This window comes from Varanus komodoensis, unplaced genomic scaffold, assembly GCF_004798865.1.
Source record: "Varanus komodoensis strain SLA01 unplaced genomic scaffold, ASM479886v1 scaffold8, whole genome shotgun sequence".
Taxonomy (NCBI): Eukaryota; Metazoa; Chordata; class Lepidosauria; order Squamata; family Varanidae; genus Varanus; species Varanus komodoensis.
This window is the reverse complement of record NW_025336481.1, coordinates 21763495-21783032: the sequence shown is the minus strand read 5'-3', so window position 1 is coordinate 21783032 and position 19538 is coordinate 21763495. Positions and strand designations below refer to the sequence as shown.

The window sequence follows — 19538 nt, the reverse complement described above, 5'->3', positions numbered from 1 at the left end:
AGTGAAGCAGGGAGGAGGATGGGTTCTATGAGCTCAGAGATGACCACTTGAAGAACCAGAGTTACAGATAAATGACCTATCCTCCTTTGTGGCCTCTGTGATTCATATGGATGGGTAACTCAAAAATAAGAGTTACTGGAGGAGAGATATCATGCCAGGACAGTAGAGGGTCTGCTGTTCCAAAGGCAGCCTATGACCTCTGAGGTCCAAGTGGTAGTTATTTAGTGAAGGTTGAAGGTTGAGCACAGGTTGCAAGATTGTACAGCTGGGGAAGTGGAATGCCTAAATGTGTGACTATGGACAGTCTTGGGAGCAAAAATGCATGCAAGCTGGTAAGCAAAAATTATGGGCAACATGCAAAAGCCACTTGGCAAACCACTGTGGGGATATAAAGTGTATTTTCCTTGGGCCTGAGGGGCACACAGACAAGCGGAGGCCATGCATTGTAGACAGAACAGATAGTAGTTCAGATATCTAGTCAGTGAAGCTCCATTTCCAATTAAAAGTTAGGACATGGAAAAAAAGTAACATGTTACCTTTAACCTAATGAAACAGTGAATACCACCTTTGGGAGAAAGGAACAATCTAGTCACAAAACTACCTTAGCTATGTGATATGTCAGATACAGCTGATTGTGACAATTGGTGAGGTCATCCACCCTCCAGGCTCTGAAGTCAATGGCTCTGAGATCAGAGTGCCCCTTTTTCATGATAAGAAGGCTAGCATTTGAGGAAGACGAGAAAGGTGAGGTCAGAGGAATGTAGCAAACCACTGATCCTGTGCTCACCACAAGGTTATTAGGATACAGGGAGTGGTGTCCTCCCCTTTCTTATTTATAATGTGTAAGGTGAGAAGAAAGGGGGAGTACAGTTTAGGACATCTCCCCAACTCAAGAGAATGGTGTTGCTGAAGGAGTCTTGCCCAAAACAAACTTGTTTGTAAGCATCAGAAACGGTGCCTTCTCTGTCATGAGACCACAGCAGCCTTCTTCAATCTGATGTCCAGATGTTTTGGCCTTCAACTCCCAGTATAGCCAATAATCAAGAATGCTAAGAGTTGTCTGGGCACCAGGTTAGGAAATACTGGACTAAAACTACAGAACTCTAGAAGCTCAGCGAGCTGCTGCATTCCATATGTTCATGTGTGGGTTTTTTCCCCTAAGCTTCTGATTGATTTACATAATACTGTGCTTTTTAAATCTGTATCTCTAGTCTTCAGCCTTTATCCAGTATGGCTGTGAAAGTATAAGTTTATGCTTGTTTTTGTTTCTAAATGTGACATCTTTTAGCACTGATATTTTATTATGCTTCACTTTGTACAATTTATAGAAAACCTTTTTAAATGACTAAAAATAACTGTGAAAGTCACCCATGGGACTTCTATTTTGGCAGCAACCCAGCAAGCACCATTTAAATTTATGGTGTCTTTTGAAGATGGTTGGTGTGATCTATGTTTTCCCTTTGAAATATATATGGAAAAATATGTTCACTTTCTGTTAATTCAACAAGTTACTCAGTAGCACAATGCATTAGGAAGACAGTAACGAAATTTCCCTGCTGCAAGCTGTGCTTCAATTACAGGAAGAAAGAGGTATGTGCATGCACACTTAAATCTCTGTGTTCTAGCTAGCTCCTTCCTCCCCGGTTTAAGAAAACACTTGCTCTGTAGCCTTCTAAAAACTGTAGCTAAGAGGGTTGTCACAAAATGTATGAGTAGCTGGAGACCTGCCCCCAGTGTATTTTCAACACTGACTCCAAGACAATTTGTGCACTGTATCTGTGGCTGGGTGCCAATTTCAAAACTACTAACCGGCATCATTATTCAACATATACTCTTCCTCTATGCGAACAGTCACTAAACAAGTCTGGTGCCCTTTCTTGCCCAAGCCATGCCACCCACTCTTACATATATTCTGTACCACCCCACTATTTTCAGACTAGCAATATTTCAGGTTTCCCAACCGATGAACTACTTGAACAGCCCCACCTAGTAGAAATACATGGAAAGGCCCTGTTTATATGGGACGTATTACCATTTCTTCATTAGCATCCTGAACATTCTCTGACGCTGCACTGAGGACATCTGGAGATGATCCACCATAATTCTCATTCACTGTGCTTTCATCAGCAATATATTCCACTGGTTTACTTGACAAGATAGCTTGTATATCCATGTTATTTAAAAAAAAAAGATAGATGTGTTTATATTTGTTGAAGCTTGGTCATGCTATTGTTACTAGTTTTAACGGGGGTGGGGGGGCAAGTCACATATTAGACATTCAATGACTCTTAATCTAATTCCAAACCAAACTAAGAAAATCAAGATAAACTACAGAAGAATGCAAACAGATTGGTTTCAACAATTTTATTCCTTCCATATAAGCTGAGAAGTAGGAAGAGGTAAAGGGAGCATTCACACATCCTGATTCATTATTTAGCTTTTATGGACATAACATACTGACAAGCTGCAATTAAGATCATGTATGTAATGACAATGCACCCACAAAAGCCTCATTCAAGAAATCTGAACAAAAAATTTAGTCCTCTAATTTACACATCTTCTACTTACTGGGTTGCATTAGCAATGATCATAGATTACGTCAAAATTCTCAAGTAATTCTTTAAAACTAAAATGTTGAATGTCTTATATACTATCTAGATTCCAGAAGTGGAAGTGAAGTTTAAAACCTGAATCAAGTGAAAACCTCTGAGATGTCTATTTATTCATCTAAATTGCCCTTTTGTTAGTCCTCCACAGCACAAAGACTCACATTCCTCCAGAATAGCATACAACTGATAACATGCTCTACTAGAAGTAAAAACATGTTTATAGCTAATTTATCTTGCCCATTTTAAGAATACAGTGATCTCTCTCACCTCAAAATATCAAACATACAATCCCCAGATACTTTCTAAAAGGATCAGTCCCAAGATATTAAAAAAAACTGGAAAAATGCACTGTAGGCAGGCAAGCACATATAGTAAAACTTTGAGCTTAACTAATAAAGATACTGCACCATCCTTGAAAACTACAAAGCAAGCTGAACCTTTAATTTTTTTGTACATAATCCTATAAATTTATCTGCTTTTCATAAAAACAAGAAGAAAACCAGACATCCTCAGCACTGTAGGCCACTACATGCTAAAACCAGGCTAAATTCCACCCTCAGGAACTTGATCAAGCAATCACTGTTAGCTACATTTAACTATTATCTAGGACAAATACTCTAAGGACTGCATCTGTTTGACTGGGATTAATTATGTTGGCAGTAATGTCAAATGGAAACTCATCGGCCATATGGTAAACCAGCCATCCTAATTAAAGGACTCAGCCAACAATGTACAGTGTATCCCACAACTATGCATTTACACTAGAGGTCTAAAACTCTTTGAAATCTATGAATATCATTTAAATCTTCATTTTTATATAAATTACCAGTAGCTGTAAGCACTAAAATGGAAAAAAAATACAAATCAAGACAACTATCAAAAAAGACTTTCTGATCCATTTTAATTTCAAAGCTCAAAAAACTTAGTTTGCTTACCTTTCTCCAAAAAGCTGTGGCTTTCACTTCCATCACTCTCCAAATAGTGTTCCTCCAACAACATGCTATCAGTAGAAATGGTATCCAAGGAGACTTGTGATGGACTTTTCTTCATGTTCTTATAAGAAACAGAGAATGCAGGGAGATTGGACTGGCAGGGTTCCTTAGGCTTTCCACTTTTTAATATAAAGATATTAGGACATTATTACTTAAGGTGGAAAAATGTACAAAAGAAAATCAAATCCTCCAAAGCATAATAGTAAAAAATGCTGGTAAGAGTATAGAATAATTATCTACAGTTACAAGATTTAAAACTAGCAAAGTAATTTAGTCATCTTTGACTTCTGTACTCTAGTTGTTCCAGCAGTGTGTGAGCATCATTTCACGCAGTGGATTTGTTTCTGTCTACGTTAAGTTACATTTGGGTAAGGATAAAGGGAAGATCATCCCATCTGTATTGTTCACAAGCCTCATAAAACAATTGTTCTAGGGAGGCAAACAAGGAACACATCTAGTGTCATCTAGATGTCTAGATCTAGAATTGTTTTACTGTCAATGCTATAAGGGATGAAAGTCATACAAGTAAGATAAGTGAATAAACTATGATACCTTCTAAACCTTTTCTAGATATCAGGAACTCTTCCAACTGATATACAATGTAGACTACAGAGAACATTGTTTATATAATAGACCAGCGGTGGTGAACCTATGGCACGCGTGCCGCACTGGGCACACAGAGCCCTCTATGTCGGCACACAAGCCAAGTCGCCCCAGCATCGCCCCAGCAGCCGAACATCAGGTAACAGCGCATATAGGGGCTATGCGCATGCTCGGAAAGGAGTAGTAGCGCCAAGCAATGACATCACAAACAACTTGTCCAAGCCTTCTCATGGCCGGTCAGTGCACTGCCAAGGAGATATATATATATATATATATATATATTATTTATATTTGCTTGGACTGGCTGTGAGTTTTAATGCATTTGTTTTTATTAACACAAGATTTTAGCTTGAGTTTTCTTATGAAAAATTGAAATTTAATATCTAAGATTTAGCAAAGAGATGTTCTAATCAAGAGACTGAAATTCTTTTAATGCTGTGCTGTCCCCTGGCATATTTGAATCTGCAGCATCATATCTAGTTGTTTGTGAAGAATTTATGAAAACAAGAGCAAGGATATATATATTTGCTTGGACTGGCTGTGATTTTAGCAGAAGCCCCCACAAGGTAGGAAATGCACTCAGATGCCTTTTTCAGAGCATGCCAAATGCAAACTTTTACCTTTCAATAAAAAGCTGTTTGTATCATTGAAAGCTCTGTTATTGTATTTTTCTTTTAAGACAAAAGATGTTAATGTGTGGGTTGTTTTTTCTAAACTAAAACCTCAGTATTCAGGTTTTATTGCAGTGTTGGCACTTTGCGATAAATAAGTGGGTTTTGGGTTGCAGTTTGGGCACTTAGTCTCTAAAAGGTTCGCCATCACTGTAATAGACCATATATTGCAAGAAATTGTTACAGTTTCTAACCCTAGCCCTGTTAGAGAGACTCTTTCCAGCCTCCTGATGATAGTAATATGTGGTGCAGCCTTAAGTCTCAAAATACATGTAAACCCTTACTTCAATCTCAACATCTATACAATTACTTAATTTTTTAGCCCTTAACATTTTCTATACCTTGATGTAGACTGAAAAACCAGCATTTTGGCTGTGGCTAATTTTTCTTTATCATTTTCAAGTTCTTGCGACTGCCACACAGCATCAGCATCTAACTCTGTAACTTTAAGAGGTGAGCCTCCTGCTCCACTTTCCTTATTTGAAAAAACACTTTTGTCATCTTCCTTGTCCATCAGTGTCTCAACAGAATCTTCTCTGCAACCTAAAACATTAACCAAATCCTTGCTAAATGTATTACTCTTGTCACTTAGTGACTCACAGATTTCTTCTGAATCACTTTGACTGAAGAGTCCACTACTATTTTCTTCATTTATTTTCCCCAAAAGTTTTTCTGAAGCATCATCTGAAAAAGAACTTCCCCTTCGCAAATCCATATCACTATCTGATTTGAAAAGTGGTTCCATTGGTACAGCTTTGCAATAATCCATACTCACAGACCTACAGTCAGCTACCACAGTAATATCTGAATTGCTCATCTGTGTAGTATGAGCAGGAACTAGCTTGCTTTCTGATCCAAAAGTTTCTTCATTTTCCATGGGTGAGAGATCTGATGCCACTGGACTTCCTTCTTCTAGAACAGGAGACTTGCAAGTGCTTCCTTGCGTGAGTGGATGAAGCAATAGAGCTATGTCTGCAGTTTTCAGTAAGATCCCAATGCAGACATCTGCCTGTTTTGCAGGTTTCCCTGTCATAGTCTCTACATCCTTCCTCAGGGTATCGAGGAGCAACACAAGGGATTCTTGGAGGTAGAGTAGGAAAAGATACTGGTAATGATTGATTTGCATGCTCACATGTTTTTGAATGTGAACAAGAATGTGAATATCCGCATCAGATACAGACTGTGCAGACTGAGTTCCCAAAACAGGATTGAGAGAGCATGTGTCTTCAATCCCATTGGTCAAGGCTTCAGTCTCAGTGCTGTAATACTCTTTCAGAAGCTTTTTGCGCTGCAGACGACTAGCAAGGTCACTAGAGTCACTTTTTGGAATGTTAAGAGTCTTCTGATTATAAAAAGAAGGCTTTTTGTGTGACTGTTCAAATTTTATGGGCTGGCAAATCCACAGTGTAAGTGGGAACGAGTCCACAAAACTTATTGGCCGACCTTTCCCACTCTTCATTCCTTCATAGTCTATCCAAAATTGGGAAAAATGCACTGCCCAGACATCAGAAGCAGCAGATGTTTTAAGTGCACATTTATTAAGTTTGGGAGTGATAAGTCCTTTATAGACATCATGCATCTTTGTATCTTGTTCATGAGCATGTCGCTGGAAGATTGGATGCAGAAGATTGAAACAATCTGGGGATTTTGGAAAGTCTGTGAAAGTTCTACTGAAAAATTCAGAGTCTTTGAAGTTTTGAAACACTGCTTCCAAATCAGAGTGTCTACAGTTTGGTGAATGCCTAGTATTTGTAGCAATCATTTCAGAACTCTGAATAGAAATTTCACATGGATCATCCCTATGGTTTTGTTTTCTTTCTGAAGGAATGATGAACTGCAATGAAAAACATAAAGCAGTATTACAAAACCAGAATAAAGGACAGACATTTTTCAAAGTTTTCTCAAACTGTAGGAGTGTATGTATACTAGAGGGAAAGGTAGTTTGCTGCAAGGAATACCTATTTTATTGATAAATATTTAGAAAAGTGGTTAAGCATCACCATTTCTCAAAAAGAGGGCTGTGACTAATTTGGGATTGCTGAAAGAGGAGAGAAAAAATGGAAATCCTTTACTGCAGAAATCTTTGCTACTTCAGACCAGAGCCAAATTAGCACTAGTGCCAACTGTAAGAGCAAAAACGGAGGACAGAATGTTTGGGGGGCAGGGGGTTGCATAAGTGATGTATGAGCAAGATCAATATGCTCTGGGGTATCCTTGCACAAAGTCTGAGAATGGCTACCGAAACAAAAACTAAATTGAGAAAGATAAAATGCAGACTGGAAATAAAACCCTATTAGATTATCATGTGATGCCTTAAAGAATAAAAGGATACAAGATTAGAGCTCACTTCATTATTTTTAGTTACATCTGCGCATAATACCTCACACTCTGGTAACCTCCCAACTGTATTATTGTCATCTAGGCACAGAGGGTTGCCCAAGGAGAAGAATCTGGAGGTTCCACTAGGGCAGAATGTGGCAACCATGATTGTACTTTTTCAGCCATGGAAATATCTTTAGGAATCCTCTCCCTCTATCAGCCTACTTGTATCTTAATATTACTAGAGAGGCTATTCTCCAAGCAACTTGTATGCCAACATCGGAGAGAGCCTTGACAATTGTGGTGCTGATTGTGGAATGCCCCCTCCCTAGGACACATAACTGGAACTGACATTGCTATCATTATACCTAGCCATTTTAACTAGATAATATGATTGGTATGTACATTATATCTGCTGCTTTTTGGGATCTTACTATGCTGCTTTATTGTTTTTACAATAAACTGCACAGTTTTGTACATACTCTGGTTTAGAAGGATTTTTAACTAATACGTAAGTTTCCACTCTCAGTTTCTGCAGAGTTTGTTCTTTACAGTTTTCTAGATTAAACTTTGCTAATACTTATGTCTTTGACAAAAAGTGCAATAAATATGCACTTTCCTGTCCTTCCTATAGATTTCCAAGGATAATGGTATCTCACCTATTATCTGAGTTCTAGGTTTCAAATATGCTCATTATAAATTCTCTTGTGCCAAGCATTCTGCCCCCTCCCACCCCCATTGGAGACTTCTGTTTAGCATTTAATGTCATACTTAACAGAATTTCTTTAGTTTGAAGACAATTTAACTGAAGTTGTTGCATGTACTAAAACCTCAAATGGTATTCCCTCATATGATCAGTCAGGAAAGCTATATGGTATTCAATGTTACACTGAGAAGAAACAGCATCCATTTAAAAAAAAAACAGCCAAAAAAGAGGCTGCAAATTTTCTTCCAAAGAAATTAGAATCTTCAAATGTCCAAGAAGAACTACAGTGGGGAGTGGGGACTTCGTACATCATTTGTGTTCTGCTATTCACAAGTTATTCTGCATTTCCAAACATCTGTTTTACTTAAAGAGGCTGTTCTCATGCTTAATTCACTGCAGAAATACAACACCCAATTTTGTTGAATTGTTGCAAACTGTACCTTTATCATCAAGCCATCAACTCGAACATCAACATGTTCTTCTGACTTTGAATTGTCATTTAATTTGTACATGGCCATGAACTGAGTGAGGCTCTGTTTCAGGTCTAGCACAAATTGGTTTAGCCAAAGAATACTCCTCTCATCTAGAGTGAACTGCAGAGCATTTAGCTGCGTATAAAGGTTTGGACTTGGAACTACAACAAAAAACAAACAAAAATTAAGACAAAAGGATTTTAAAATAACCAGATATAATATCTGGCTAAAAACATTAACCCAGTCTAAATGGCATATGAAAAGCTAACTGGGAAGCCAACATTCAGGTTGTATACGGAATATTATATCTGAATAACAGTGAGAATTACCTTCCCCTTAAAGCTCTTGTGGCCCCAGTTCCAACCAGAAATGGTAGCATACTGATAACAAACACAAGGTGGACCTGCAACACATTTACATTGTGGAGTGTTCCTGTTAAGTGCTGTAGTTAGCCATGCTCTTGCAAGTTATTCCATTTGGTTCCTGCTCTCCTCACAGCTTATACATTTTGGGGCAATTCTGCATGTTTAGACCACTCACTGGATTCATTCTGAAGTTATTTCCCCACTAAATACTTTTTCTACTTCTATGAACCTTGAGGCTCTGCTGACCATGCCAGCACCCCCCTCTGGTTTTTCAATAGATGTATTTTAATTACATTGCTATCACAAGTCAGCACTCAAGGTCACTATGTACATGTTTGTTCATTTCTTTTCTGCATTGGTAACCAGGGTTGTTGCAACGAAGTAGCCTTAACAGAGTGAAAGCCTGACAATTCTTAGTTACAGCACTTATTCTAATCCCAAAGGAGTCAAAAGAGAGGTAAAATTGAATAGATGGAACCACAAGTTTCTGGTCTGCAGGATCTGGAAAGAAAGAGGAATTAAAGTTTCCAAATGACCTAGCACTGCTGGAATGGAAAGGCAGTTCTGTACTTTTATTGGTTTTGTTTTCTGAAGGTGCTTATACACACATGGCTAGTTTATAAGCATTCATGCTGTCATAAATTTAAGATAAGTTCCAGCAATCTGGAGGGAAGAAAAGGGAATAAAAGATGATGGTGAATCATTTGCAACATCTTATGACCACTAACAGCCACCTCCAAACATTCAAAAATGTATGTTTTTTTACTGTAGTAGTTCTGGAGTTTCAGCATTTAGTTTAAGCTTTTAGCATGAACCATTTGAAGGTAAGAGAAACCCCATAACTTCTTCTGGGCAGAAAACATGTAGGAAAGCCAAGTGTGTGGGCAGCAGCAGCTGTACAATATAATCTTTAGCAGTCAGAAAAATTAACATCTTCATACAGCTGGAAATGCTACATGAACACGTTTCCACATAATTGATTACTGTGGAAAAGCAAACACAATGTAAAAATACCCTAAACACTGCATCTGAGAAATAAAAACTGCTCTTGGAATTTGATAAATAACTATATATTTCAAACAAAGGGAAGAGAATGAAAAAAAATTCTTACTGGGAAAATCTTTTCCGTCTGGATAGTAGTATTCCGTGAATTCAATATGAATGGCTGGCATTTCTGGTGGGAGGTATAGAGACTTCTTATTGCAAGAAAGAAGAGTTTTAGGAGAACGACGACACTGGTCTGCAGTAGAGACCTGGAAATTTGAAATTCACCTTTAAGCAATAGCGTACTTGGGGCTTTGTGATATAAATAAATGTAAGCAATTGCCTTTCATCTGCACTATTCAGAGGGCATAATTTTAACTATCTGGGGAAGTTGCATATTATAACATGTAATTAAGATTGTTAGTAAGCCAGGTATGAAAGATAAACTATTTTCTCACAAATTATTGATTTGGGAAAATGCCTGACATTTTAATGAAAGTCAGCTTTTAGATTAAGAAATTTGATAGAAACAAGTATTAGATCTTTATCATAATTGTGGATATCAAGAAACAGAAGAATGAACTTCAGCAATCAGCATTCAAATGTACCTGATAAATATTAACATCAGCAAGTCTAACCACCACAGGGCTGGACATCAGTTTATCCTTTGGTTGCTGAGATGAAACAGAGGAAACAGAGATTCCAACAGGTACCTGTTCTTTGCCTGTTAAAAACAAAAGGCATAAAAATATATATGGGCCATAGTTCATGCTTAACTAATTCTGCCATTGTACTAAAAGACAACCTGTAAAATCTCTGTTGCATTATATTTGTTGCCTTGATTATAATTGTGTTTTTAAAATGGCTGTATATCAGGAGTGGGAAGATAGCATTGGCTGTTGGATGGTATAGAAAATGAATATATTTCAGCCAGAATTCAGAGGGCCGAGTTCAATTATGAAGAATTCTTGTGGACTGCCTTGCAGTGGTGGTGGGATTAAAAGTAAAGGAGAAGGAACTCAGGGCAAGAGGGGTGAGGCCACAACACTGTTGCTAAAAGGTCTTAGTGCCACCAGGTAAGCCTTAGGAGATGCACTTTTACCTTTCCGAATGTGGAAAAACTGCAGAAAAGCAGGGAGGGGACATGAGTGTCTGGGGAATCCAGGGTCAGATGGCCTGAAGATTCCCATCCTTGCCCTACATTATAAACTGCCTAGACAACCATTGTTATTAAAGTGACCTAAAATAAGCTAAAGACAGACACAAATAAATAACAAAAACCAGTTAAAGCCAATACTGTCAACATTAAAATGAATTAAGGCACAACCCGACATGACTGGGGAGTGGTTGGAGTTATGTGCACATTTAGACAGAAAAAAGTCCTTTAATTTACTAAATACAAATTACAGCTGGCATAATCTGGTTTTCACATTTGCCAAATCTGTGGAGGTTTAAACCTAATCAGATCTTTTCCTCCTAAAACTAGGATACACGAGTTAGAGATGAAGATTTATTAAAGAAAGATATCTTGCCAGGGCAAACCCTTTTTATTTACCCAGAATTTTAATGGTTGAACGATTTCTTGGTTTTACTGCATATTTTAATATATATTGAAATTATGTTTTTAATGTGCTGTTATGCTTCTGGTTTTGTAAGCTGTCTTGTGATCCATTTTGAATAGGGACAGGATAAAAATATTTAAATAAAATATCTAAATCATCCCAATACAAATGTATGATGGATCCCAATCAACTGAAACCAATGGGACCTATATTCATGATGGGAGTTAAACATAGAAACATGGCGAGTCAGAAGGGGCCTCCCGGGCCATCTAGTCTGGCTCCGCTCACAACATGCCTACCATGGGCATGTATGGTCCTCCTCATTTTATAAGCTAACATTGTATACAATAACATACCTATTTGCATGTGCTGTGGAGACCCCATAGGTGGAGATTTAGTGGGAGAATCTACACTGTGATCCTTCACAGCCTGCTTAAGCAGTTCAACATTGCTTTTGAACTCTTGCAGTAATTCTTCTGTCCATCCACTTCTGGCTTTAGTAGCATCACTATAATGCATCCAATGGCTGCAACTATCATCTACAAGTATTATACAAAAAGAATTTATAAACATGGCATAGTATACCTTAAAAATCAAAGTTACTTAAAATCACTTAAAATTAATATACCGTCTGTTTGAAAATTCCTAGTTTTATTATACATACAGCTAGGACAATTACACTAAGAAGAGCCCTGGTGTTTCAGTTCAAAAATATTCTAAAACAGAATCCTGTTTCCCACAGGATTCCCCACATTACCTGTGATGAGATGGCACCTACTGTTTGCCTGCCTCTTCATTATAACCTGATACTGGAACTGAAACTTATGAAAATGGGTAACAAGATTGTTCTGAAATACATATGGACAGAATACAATGATGTCATTCTCCACAATTTTAAAAATGTGATATAAAACTCCTTAAGAAATGACAGCTATTAGCAGTGGTCTGAACTGTTTAACAAACTTGTGCAGGCATGGAAGACAGTGAAAGAATGCATGCTTATGTGTGGGTGAGAGAGATACACAATGAAGCCTGGACAAGCCTCCTTATGCTCAGCATTACGTGCTCTGTTTCTAACTTTCCCTCTCTACAGATTAATTGTGCAAGGAGAAAACTAGTACCATTTCTATTGGCAGTTTAATTCCCTAAGGCACCTATCTCAGAATCTTTCAAAATCAGGTGGTTCAACTTCCTAGTTCTCTTTCATATGTGCAATAGGATCTAAGATATTACTTAGTAGGGCCAGCAAACAATCCAGTTTTGTATCTATATAACTGTGTTTTTTCATGGCATCCTAAGGATCTTAAGGGAATCCTATATTCTTTCACATTACTATGCCATTGCTGTGGTGGCAGCAAAAAGAAAAGTCAAACATACATTTATAATGCCATGGTCATTAAATTTTCAGATGATTTTTTGATTTACTGTTTTACTGTATCCAGTAATGTTGCCTGCCATTATTAGGAGGATGAATGTTTCATTGCAATGGTTAAAGTGCAACTCATATTAGCCTGTGACCAGAGCATAGTGCAAACACTGAAAGTCTTCCATTACACATTATGGTATCCACCTGACATTAAATATTTGGGAACAGTCTTCCACAAGCCTGAGTAAAATCACCTCAGTGGTGGCATCTTATTTAGCTCAAATGGAAAGGCTATTGAAGCTTTGTCAGTCCTTCAGTGTCAATCTATTACATTTCAATTAGGGATGGAACCCAAGCGAATAAATGCTGATTATTTAGGAGATTTTAACTTGCTGATTTGCATAGTCACAGATTCTAAACTTGAATTAAAGACAGAATACACACTTAGTATGAGATTTGTCTCTGCACCTGAGCTTCTTGCTATTGTGAAGCAGGAAAGTGTAAGCAGCTATAATTTTACTTCTCCCTGCTGACAATGTTCCTTTCACAGAATTGCATCTCACACTCCTCTCTAGCAATTAACTCTGCCAGGCGGATGAATCGTCTTTCTACATCACTGTAGGACTCCCTGAAATAATCAATTCCAGATAAGGGTGCCAAGTGGCAGCCAAAAGCAACTTTTGTTCTCTGTTATTTTCCCAGACACCGGTGGAGCTAAATGGAGTTCAAAAGAGTTGCATTATGCTCCCTCTTCCAGGCACCTTTCTTCTTTCTAAGTGGAGGAGGTATTAGAGGACACTACTGGGCACAATTCTACCACTATTTCTCCACCATTTCCTTCATCAAGGTGTCCCTGTTTGTGGGAAATGTGAGATCATGCCAAACACATCTGCATCTATCACAGGGGACAGATGATCCATTATCTGGCAGAAGCAACCCCCGACAAATGAAAGAGCTGCAAGGGCTTACACTGGAAGGTTAAATAACACAGGACAGCACCTCATTATTCTTGTTGATAATTTTAAAATCAAACCTTGCAATTTTAATCAGCTTGATTAGTAGTGCAGCCCTAATTTTAATACTTCTTGTCAGAGTTACAAGACTGAGTTATGAATTGAATTCCTTAGTAGGTAATGTCACTTATCTACTTGAGAGGAGTAATCAGGTTGTGAGAACTACTAAGAATATATGTAAAGTAGCCTGGACACTCTAAAAAGTTGGTTAGAAAATATTTAACCAACTTTTTCAACAAGAAGGTAAGACACAATATAACTTTTTGCACAACGTATGGAGCCTGGAATATCTTCATTCTATTTTCTATAATACTGGATCACATTTGCTGTAGTAAATATTGAGAATTAGTTAATATCTAACATTTTGTACAAATACAACTTATAAATACAATTCAGCATGTACTACTCTTACCTGCTTTGTGGAAAGGGTAATAGTCAACAGTTAACTGACTAAAGGACAGCTGCATAGCACCTCCTGAAACACGCCTGTTTGCATCTGTAAAATAATGCAGTGCTTAATGCTACATAATACTATTTATGTTTGTTCAATGAGGAAGTTTCTTTTGTTTACCACTTTGAAGGTAAATGTGTTGCTATTCCCATTAGCTCTCAGACCATTGCACTATGAAGAACTTTAATAAAATATATTTATACCAACTGAGTATACACATGAAGTATACATATATTTTACTAAAGGTCTTCACCAATTGAAGAAGCTAGCAGGTGTTATGAACTTCTATTCCACATTTTCTCAGGGTGGCACATTCCTTCTCTAAGGATATTAACCTCTAACCACCCCCTTTTTTTTAAATACAAGCATGAGTACTGTGACTCTCACAGCAAAGCCCTGTCTAGTACACTTAGCTGGAGCATCAAGCACAAGGAGAAATTCACTTTTTAGTAGTTGTCTGGTATAGCCCACTGTTAGCATACAGCCACAGTAGTACATTAGCCAGCAAACCAAGAGCCCACTAAAGTTTCTTCCTTTCTAAGAATTTCTCTTACTATGGCTATAGTAGAGGGAAGAAGGTCAGCATTTTTATAGCCACCAATCAGAGGACTAACAGTTTCTTACAGTTTCTACACCTTCCCTCCAAGCAACAACTCCTTTATTGAAAATGATGGAACACTGAATTATAAATTCTATTCCTCTTAATGTTTTTCCTGTCAGAGTTAAAAATGGAAACTCTAATTATTGATATAAATAAAAAACCTTAGGAATATGACAGATTTCAAACACCCAACATCAATATAAGTTCATATCAATTCCTAGTAGGAAAGGATGGATGCCTACCTAATTAAAGTTTAATTAGGCAAATGCATTAAGCTCCCTGAGTCTTTAACATTTTCAGCCCCCTGTGTGTTCACTTAATAGACTAAACACCTTTGCAACATGCAGGGCAGACTAATTAACTAAAGATGCTGTTAAGAACAAATTAGCCTCTAACAAATAATGCATATACCAGAAAGTGTATGGATGGAATGGACTGGTGATACATACAGCAATCAATCCAATTTCTTGACTGGCCAGGAAAAAAGATGTACAGTTATACCCAATATTATGGAAACACCAAATAAAATGCTTACCCTTTTCCTTAGTGTGAATATCATCACATATATGCAGATCCAAATGGGAAATTGCAAGATGATAAGAAGTTTCCTTAACATCAAAATCATTGAATAGTTTCACAAGTGCATCATTTTGATCAGTGGCTGCCGAGGCCTGTTGTGTTTTCACCTGCTGAGAACTGGGTGCAGGAGTAGAACTCTGGAAATATTCAAATATATAACCTTATTTTAAAAATCTTATTTAGTGTATGCCTCAGCATGAGGTACTGAAATAAATCAAACTTACAAGAATTCTAAATAATTGCTTATGACTTTCATGTTAAGGAAAGCTTTCAAAACTAACATCTTGGATATGCCTTATATTATCAAAATTGCCTAACATATTAGTTGCTACTCAAATCAATAACAATATCAATGCTAAAAACAATGCAAAACAAATAGCCAGCTGTCAAGCTGCCAAGCATGGGGGCAACTTTAAATGCAAAATCTTAAAGTGCTTCTAGGGATATTTTTTTTTCTTGAGTACTCTAATTCAGATTATTTTTAAAAGAAGGCAGAGAATACTACAAATCCTACAAAATTATTCTTTCTAGTGCTAGCAATAGTTCTTTACATTGTTCCCTGCTAACAGTGCAATACTATATGTATCTACTCAAGATTGCTACAGAGTTCAAGGAGATTTACTCAAACATAAGTGCATATAAGGTTGCAGTCCAAATTTCTGAAGTTAAAATCGTGGTCCTGTAGAAGCTTACTCTTTTTCAAGAAATGTCACACTCCAACAAAGCCAACTTAGCCTGACATGACATATTGTGTTTTCTGTCCTATTCATGAATATATTTAAGCTTTGATCTTCTTGACCCAAAACAAGGGAGCCATATGGTATTGTAGATAAAAAATGATTTGTACCCAGTTTATGGTTCTCAGTTATTAATGATGAGATGCTACTATTTTGGAAGCAACCAAGCAAATATTTGACTCTTAAAAGACTCTTTGAAACCAGTAGGAATTTAATTAATTTAATTAAATACTTCAGTCCCACTGAATTAGACAGAGGTATGCCTCTTTTTCTGTTTGAATTTGTACCCATTAACATGAATAATGACTGATTAGCTTACCTGTGTGTGTTCAGAAGGCAGGCTTTTTCTTTGTTCTGCTGATTTTTCTATTGCTTCACTAAGAGATTTAGCATATTGTACCATAGCTTTTAACTGGGAATCAGTCAAAACCCACAGCAAGTCATCCAATATGAGAATCAGCTTTGATGCTACCACATTGCAATCCTTTAACTGTTGTTGAGGGGGAGAAAGGTAACATTTAATATTGGCAAGGACCAGATTTGAGGATATTATATAAAAATGGGGTTTATCGCAAAATATTTTTAAAAGTACAAAATAATAAGAATCTGAATCTGTGTTCAGTTATTCCTGCACTTTTGTACCCCTCACTGAGAAAGACCTTTTCTTAATAGTGTAGTAGGACCACAGAAAAACATGTACATCCACTATTATAGTGCAAGTCTTTCTTTTCAAAATTAACCAACTAACACACATTTTATGTGTCCTAAAAATTTTCAGATGAAAAATGGCTGATTTAAACACTTAACAAAACTTCTATTTATTAAATGTATAGCCTACATTTCCTTTGGCAGGATCAAGGCAGCTAACAAAATGGACCAATTGCACTAAATCTATACAAAATAAGATGAATAAAATCTTGGGATCTGTCATAATCCAGTTGAAAATTGAAGACAGTCTGCCTTGTTCTACTGATGCCAAATGGCCACAGCAAGAATGACCAACTGTGGACTGGACTACACTCTCAACACCTGCTGTACAGGGATGATATTTCTTGTTCTGGTTACAAATTACTGTAAGTGCAAATTAAACTCCTGAATCACTAGCCTCTCAACAAGCAAAATGAGTATAACTATACATAACACATGCTACACATTGTTATTAGCCAAACTCTATGGTTGCCACTGATGTCACCCCACAAAAGCGGGTGGGATAGGTTCTTAACTCTGACATCATGCCAAGCTTCAGAGATACTATAAATAAGGTACTCGCAAGGGAAGCTTCTGAGATCAAGCATGATGTTTAAGCTGAGCCTGTGAACTGAGCCTTGAAAGATTCGGAAAGAAGCAAGATATCTGCCTGCTTTCTCTTTCTAAAGCTCAGCATGGGATCTGGAGGTTCTCCAGTCCATTTCTAGGCTCAGAAGGAATGGAATCTCCTAATAAAAAAATGTGTCCTTACAGTGGCAAGCACATGTGCTGACCCGTCCTGTACCACAAATACTACTGTAAATGTTAACTAAAATTTCTATATTTATTTATTATTATTAATTTATTTATAAAATTTGTATGCCGTCCAATTACTAACATCTCTGGACGGCTAACAGCATATCCTTTTCATATCACACTGATCCTTTTTGTATCACACTGATTAGAACAGAATTAAACAAATCTGAAGGAAAATGTATGTATATAATATTGCTGTTGAATTTCTCCATTATCCCTACCATCATTAAAATTGCAACATATCTACATTCACTTACCCTTCTTTTAAGTGTGACCCTGATTTTGGACTGGTTAGTAATCAGGCGAACTGGAGCACTCATGATTTCATGCTGAGAGCTTTGGATTGCATCTGCTTCTATTCTTATCATCTGCCAGGTGATTTCTTTAAATGTCAATACCTAAAATAAAATTCACATTAATTTAAACATCTACTGGAAGGGAAAGCATTCTCACCCCTCCTAACACCCAAAGGACTGTCAACCAGTCACATCTGAATTCAAGTCCAATTTGTTAACTCAAATTCATTAACATCTGAACAAATAGCTTCTATTTACAACTTATTTTATTCCTTCTCCTTAAACTCAAAAATTGAAACAGGGAGAATAGTCTTCACTAATCAAAGTTTTCAGCCTTTTGATTTGAAGTTAGTCTGTTTCAACTTTAGACATTTTAATGAGTCACATAGGAGGCTGTGGGACTTTTGAGGAAGTGGACCGCTGCAAGCTGCTCCCCTACCCACCATTCCATCAATCTTCACCAATTCAACTGAGAGAATCACAGTTGAATTGAATCTGAGCAAAGTGAAGTCACCTGGCAATCCAGCAGCTTCCTGCAGCATATAAGTGGGGCTGGGTGGTAATTACTGTTGGTTTGTCACTTCAGGATGCCACAATGGTGAGGGTGATTCTTTATTTTCCCCTTAGTTGTTTCTTGCGCAGCCCATGGGTCTCAATCCCTGCCAAGCACCCTGTGAACCCTGGGCATGCTTGCAAGGAATTTGGACTCTGGATCATCGCTGGTTTGGACTCCAGGAAGCTGAAACCCAGGGAATCCAACAGACTGCCCACCCAAAGAAGATTACTTGTATACCCCTAATTTAAAGACAGTGAGGGTGTCAAAGAAACAACATCTCATTACCTCTGTTCAATCTTCCATTTGCTGTCCAATAGAAATTTTCAGGGTTGTCTGGGGCACACTGTATTTTACATGCTGGACCCAAGGATATCTTAGAACCATTGGAGGCCCAGTGAAATTTATTTGCTTGGCATATCCAGGAAAATAATTTCTTGTATACACTAGAACTTAGACTTCAGAATTAAATCAATTGATTCTGTTGAGATATCCACAGCACTGCCTGGTCTGGTTTTATTGGTTAAGTTGGTAAAACTAGTGGATGTTAATAAGGAATTTGGTCAGAGTTATACAACCACCATTGTACTCGATGCTTGGTCCTCCTTGTTTATAAAAGCCAGCTAGAAGGGAACAACTGGCTGGGCCAGGGAGGTGATTAATGCCCCCAAGAGAGAGAGAGGCCCCATGCCTCCTTAAAGAAGTGGTGGTTAGGCCACTTCTTTAAAAATCCTCCCTTGATCCAGAGGACCTTAATAACTTTAGACCAGTAGCAAACATCTCTTTCCTGGGCAAAGTTCTTGAAAAAGCAGTTGCCAATCAATTGTAGCCACTCTTGCATAAGAATGTTTATCTGGATCTATTTCAGTCAAGTTTTAGACTTGGTTTTGACATGGAAACAGTCTTGGTAACCCTGTATAAAGACCTATGCTAGCAGAGATGTGCTAAATTGGTGCCTGTCTGCAAAAATGGAGTCCAGACAAGCCTGAGATGCTGCTGGTGGGTGGTGCTGCTGACCAGATGGAGGGTATTCAATCTGTTTTAGATGGAGTTGCACTCCCTTTGAAGGGGCTGAGAGCCAGTGTGGTGTAGTGGTCCAGAGCTGGGACTGGGACTCAGACGATCTGGGTTCTTGTCCCCGGTCAGGCATGGAGC

At 37.7% G+C, this 19538-nt stretch overlaps 1 protein-coding gene across 7 annotated transcripts in view; it reads right to left on the bottom strand.

The window, feature by feature from the left end:
• The window catches only part of UHRF1BP1L (UHRF1 binding protein 1 like), a 49365-nt gene that overhangs the window by 12879 nt on the left and 16948 nt on the right, over window positions 1–19538 (bottom strand). For 4 of the 7 annotated variants that reach the window (XM_044454724.1, XM_044454721.1, XM_044454722.1 and 1 more), the window contains 11 exons: window positions 17792–17932; window positions 16351–16521; window positions 15251–15431; window positions 14076–14159; window positions 11641–11823; window positions 10331–10446; window positions 9850–9991; window positions 8341–8534; window positions 5217–6709; window positions 3545–3720; window positions 2033–2160 (listed from right to left, as the gene is read on the bottom strand). In XM_044454724.1, coding sequence (XP_044310659.1) covers window positions 2033–2160; window positions 3545–3720; window positions 5217–6709; window positions 8341–8534; window positions 9850–9991; window positions 10331–10446; window positions 11641–11823; window positions 14076–14159; window positions 15251–15431; window positions 16351–16521; window positions 17792–17932 — 3009 coding nt within the window. Of the gene's footprint in view, window positions 1–2032; window positions 2161–3544; window positions 3721–5216; window positions 6710–8340; window positions 8535–9849; window positions 9992–10330; window positions 10447–11640; window positions 11824–14075; window positions 14160–15250; window positions 15432–16350; window positions 16522–17791; window positions 17933–19538 lie in introns of those variants that run through there. The other 3 variants (XR_006417065.1, XM_044454725.1, XM_044454726.1) reach the window with 2 other exon arrangements.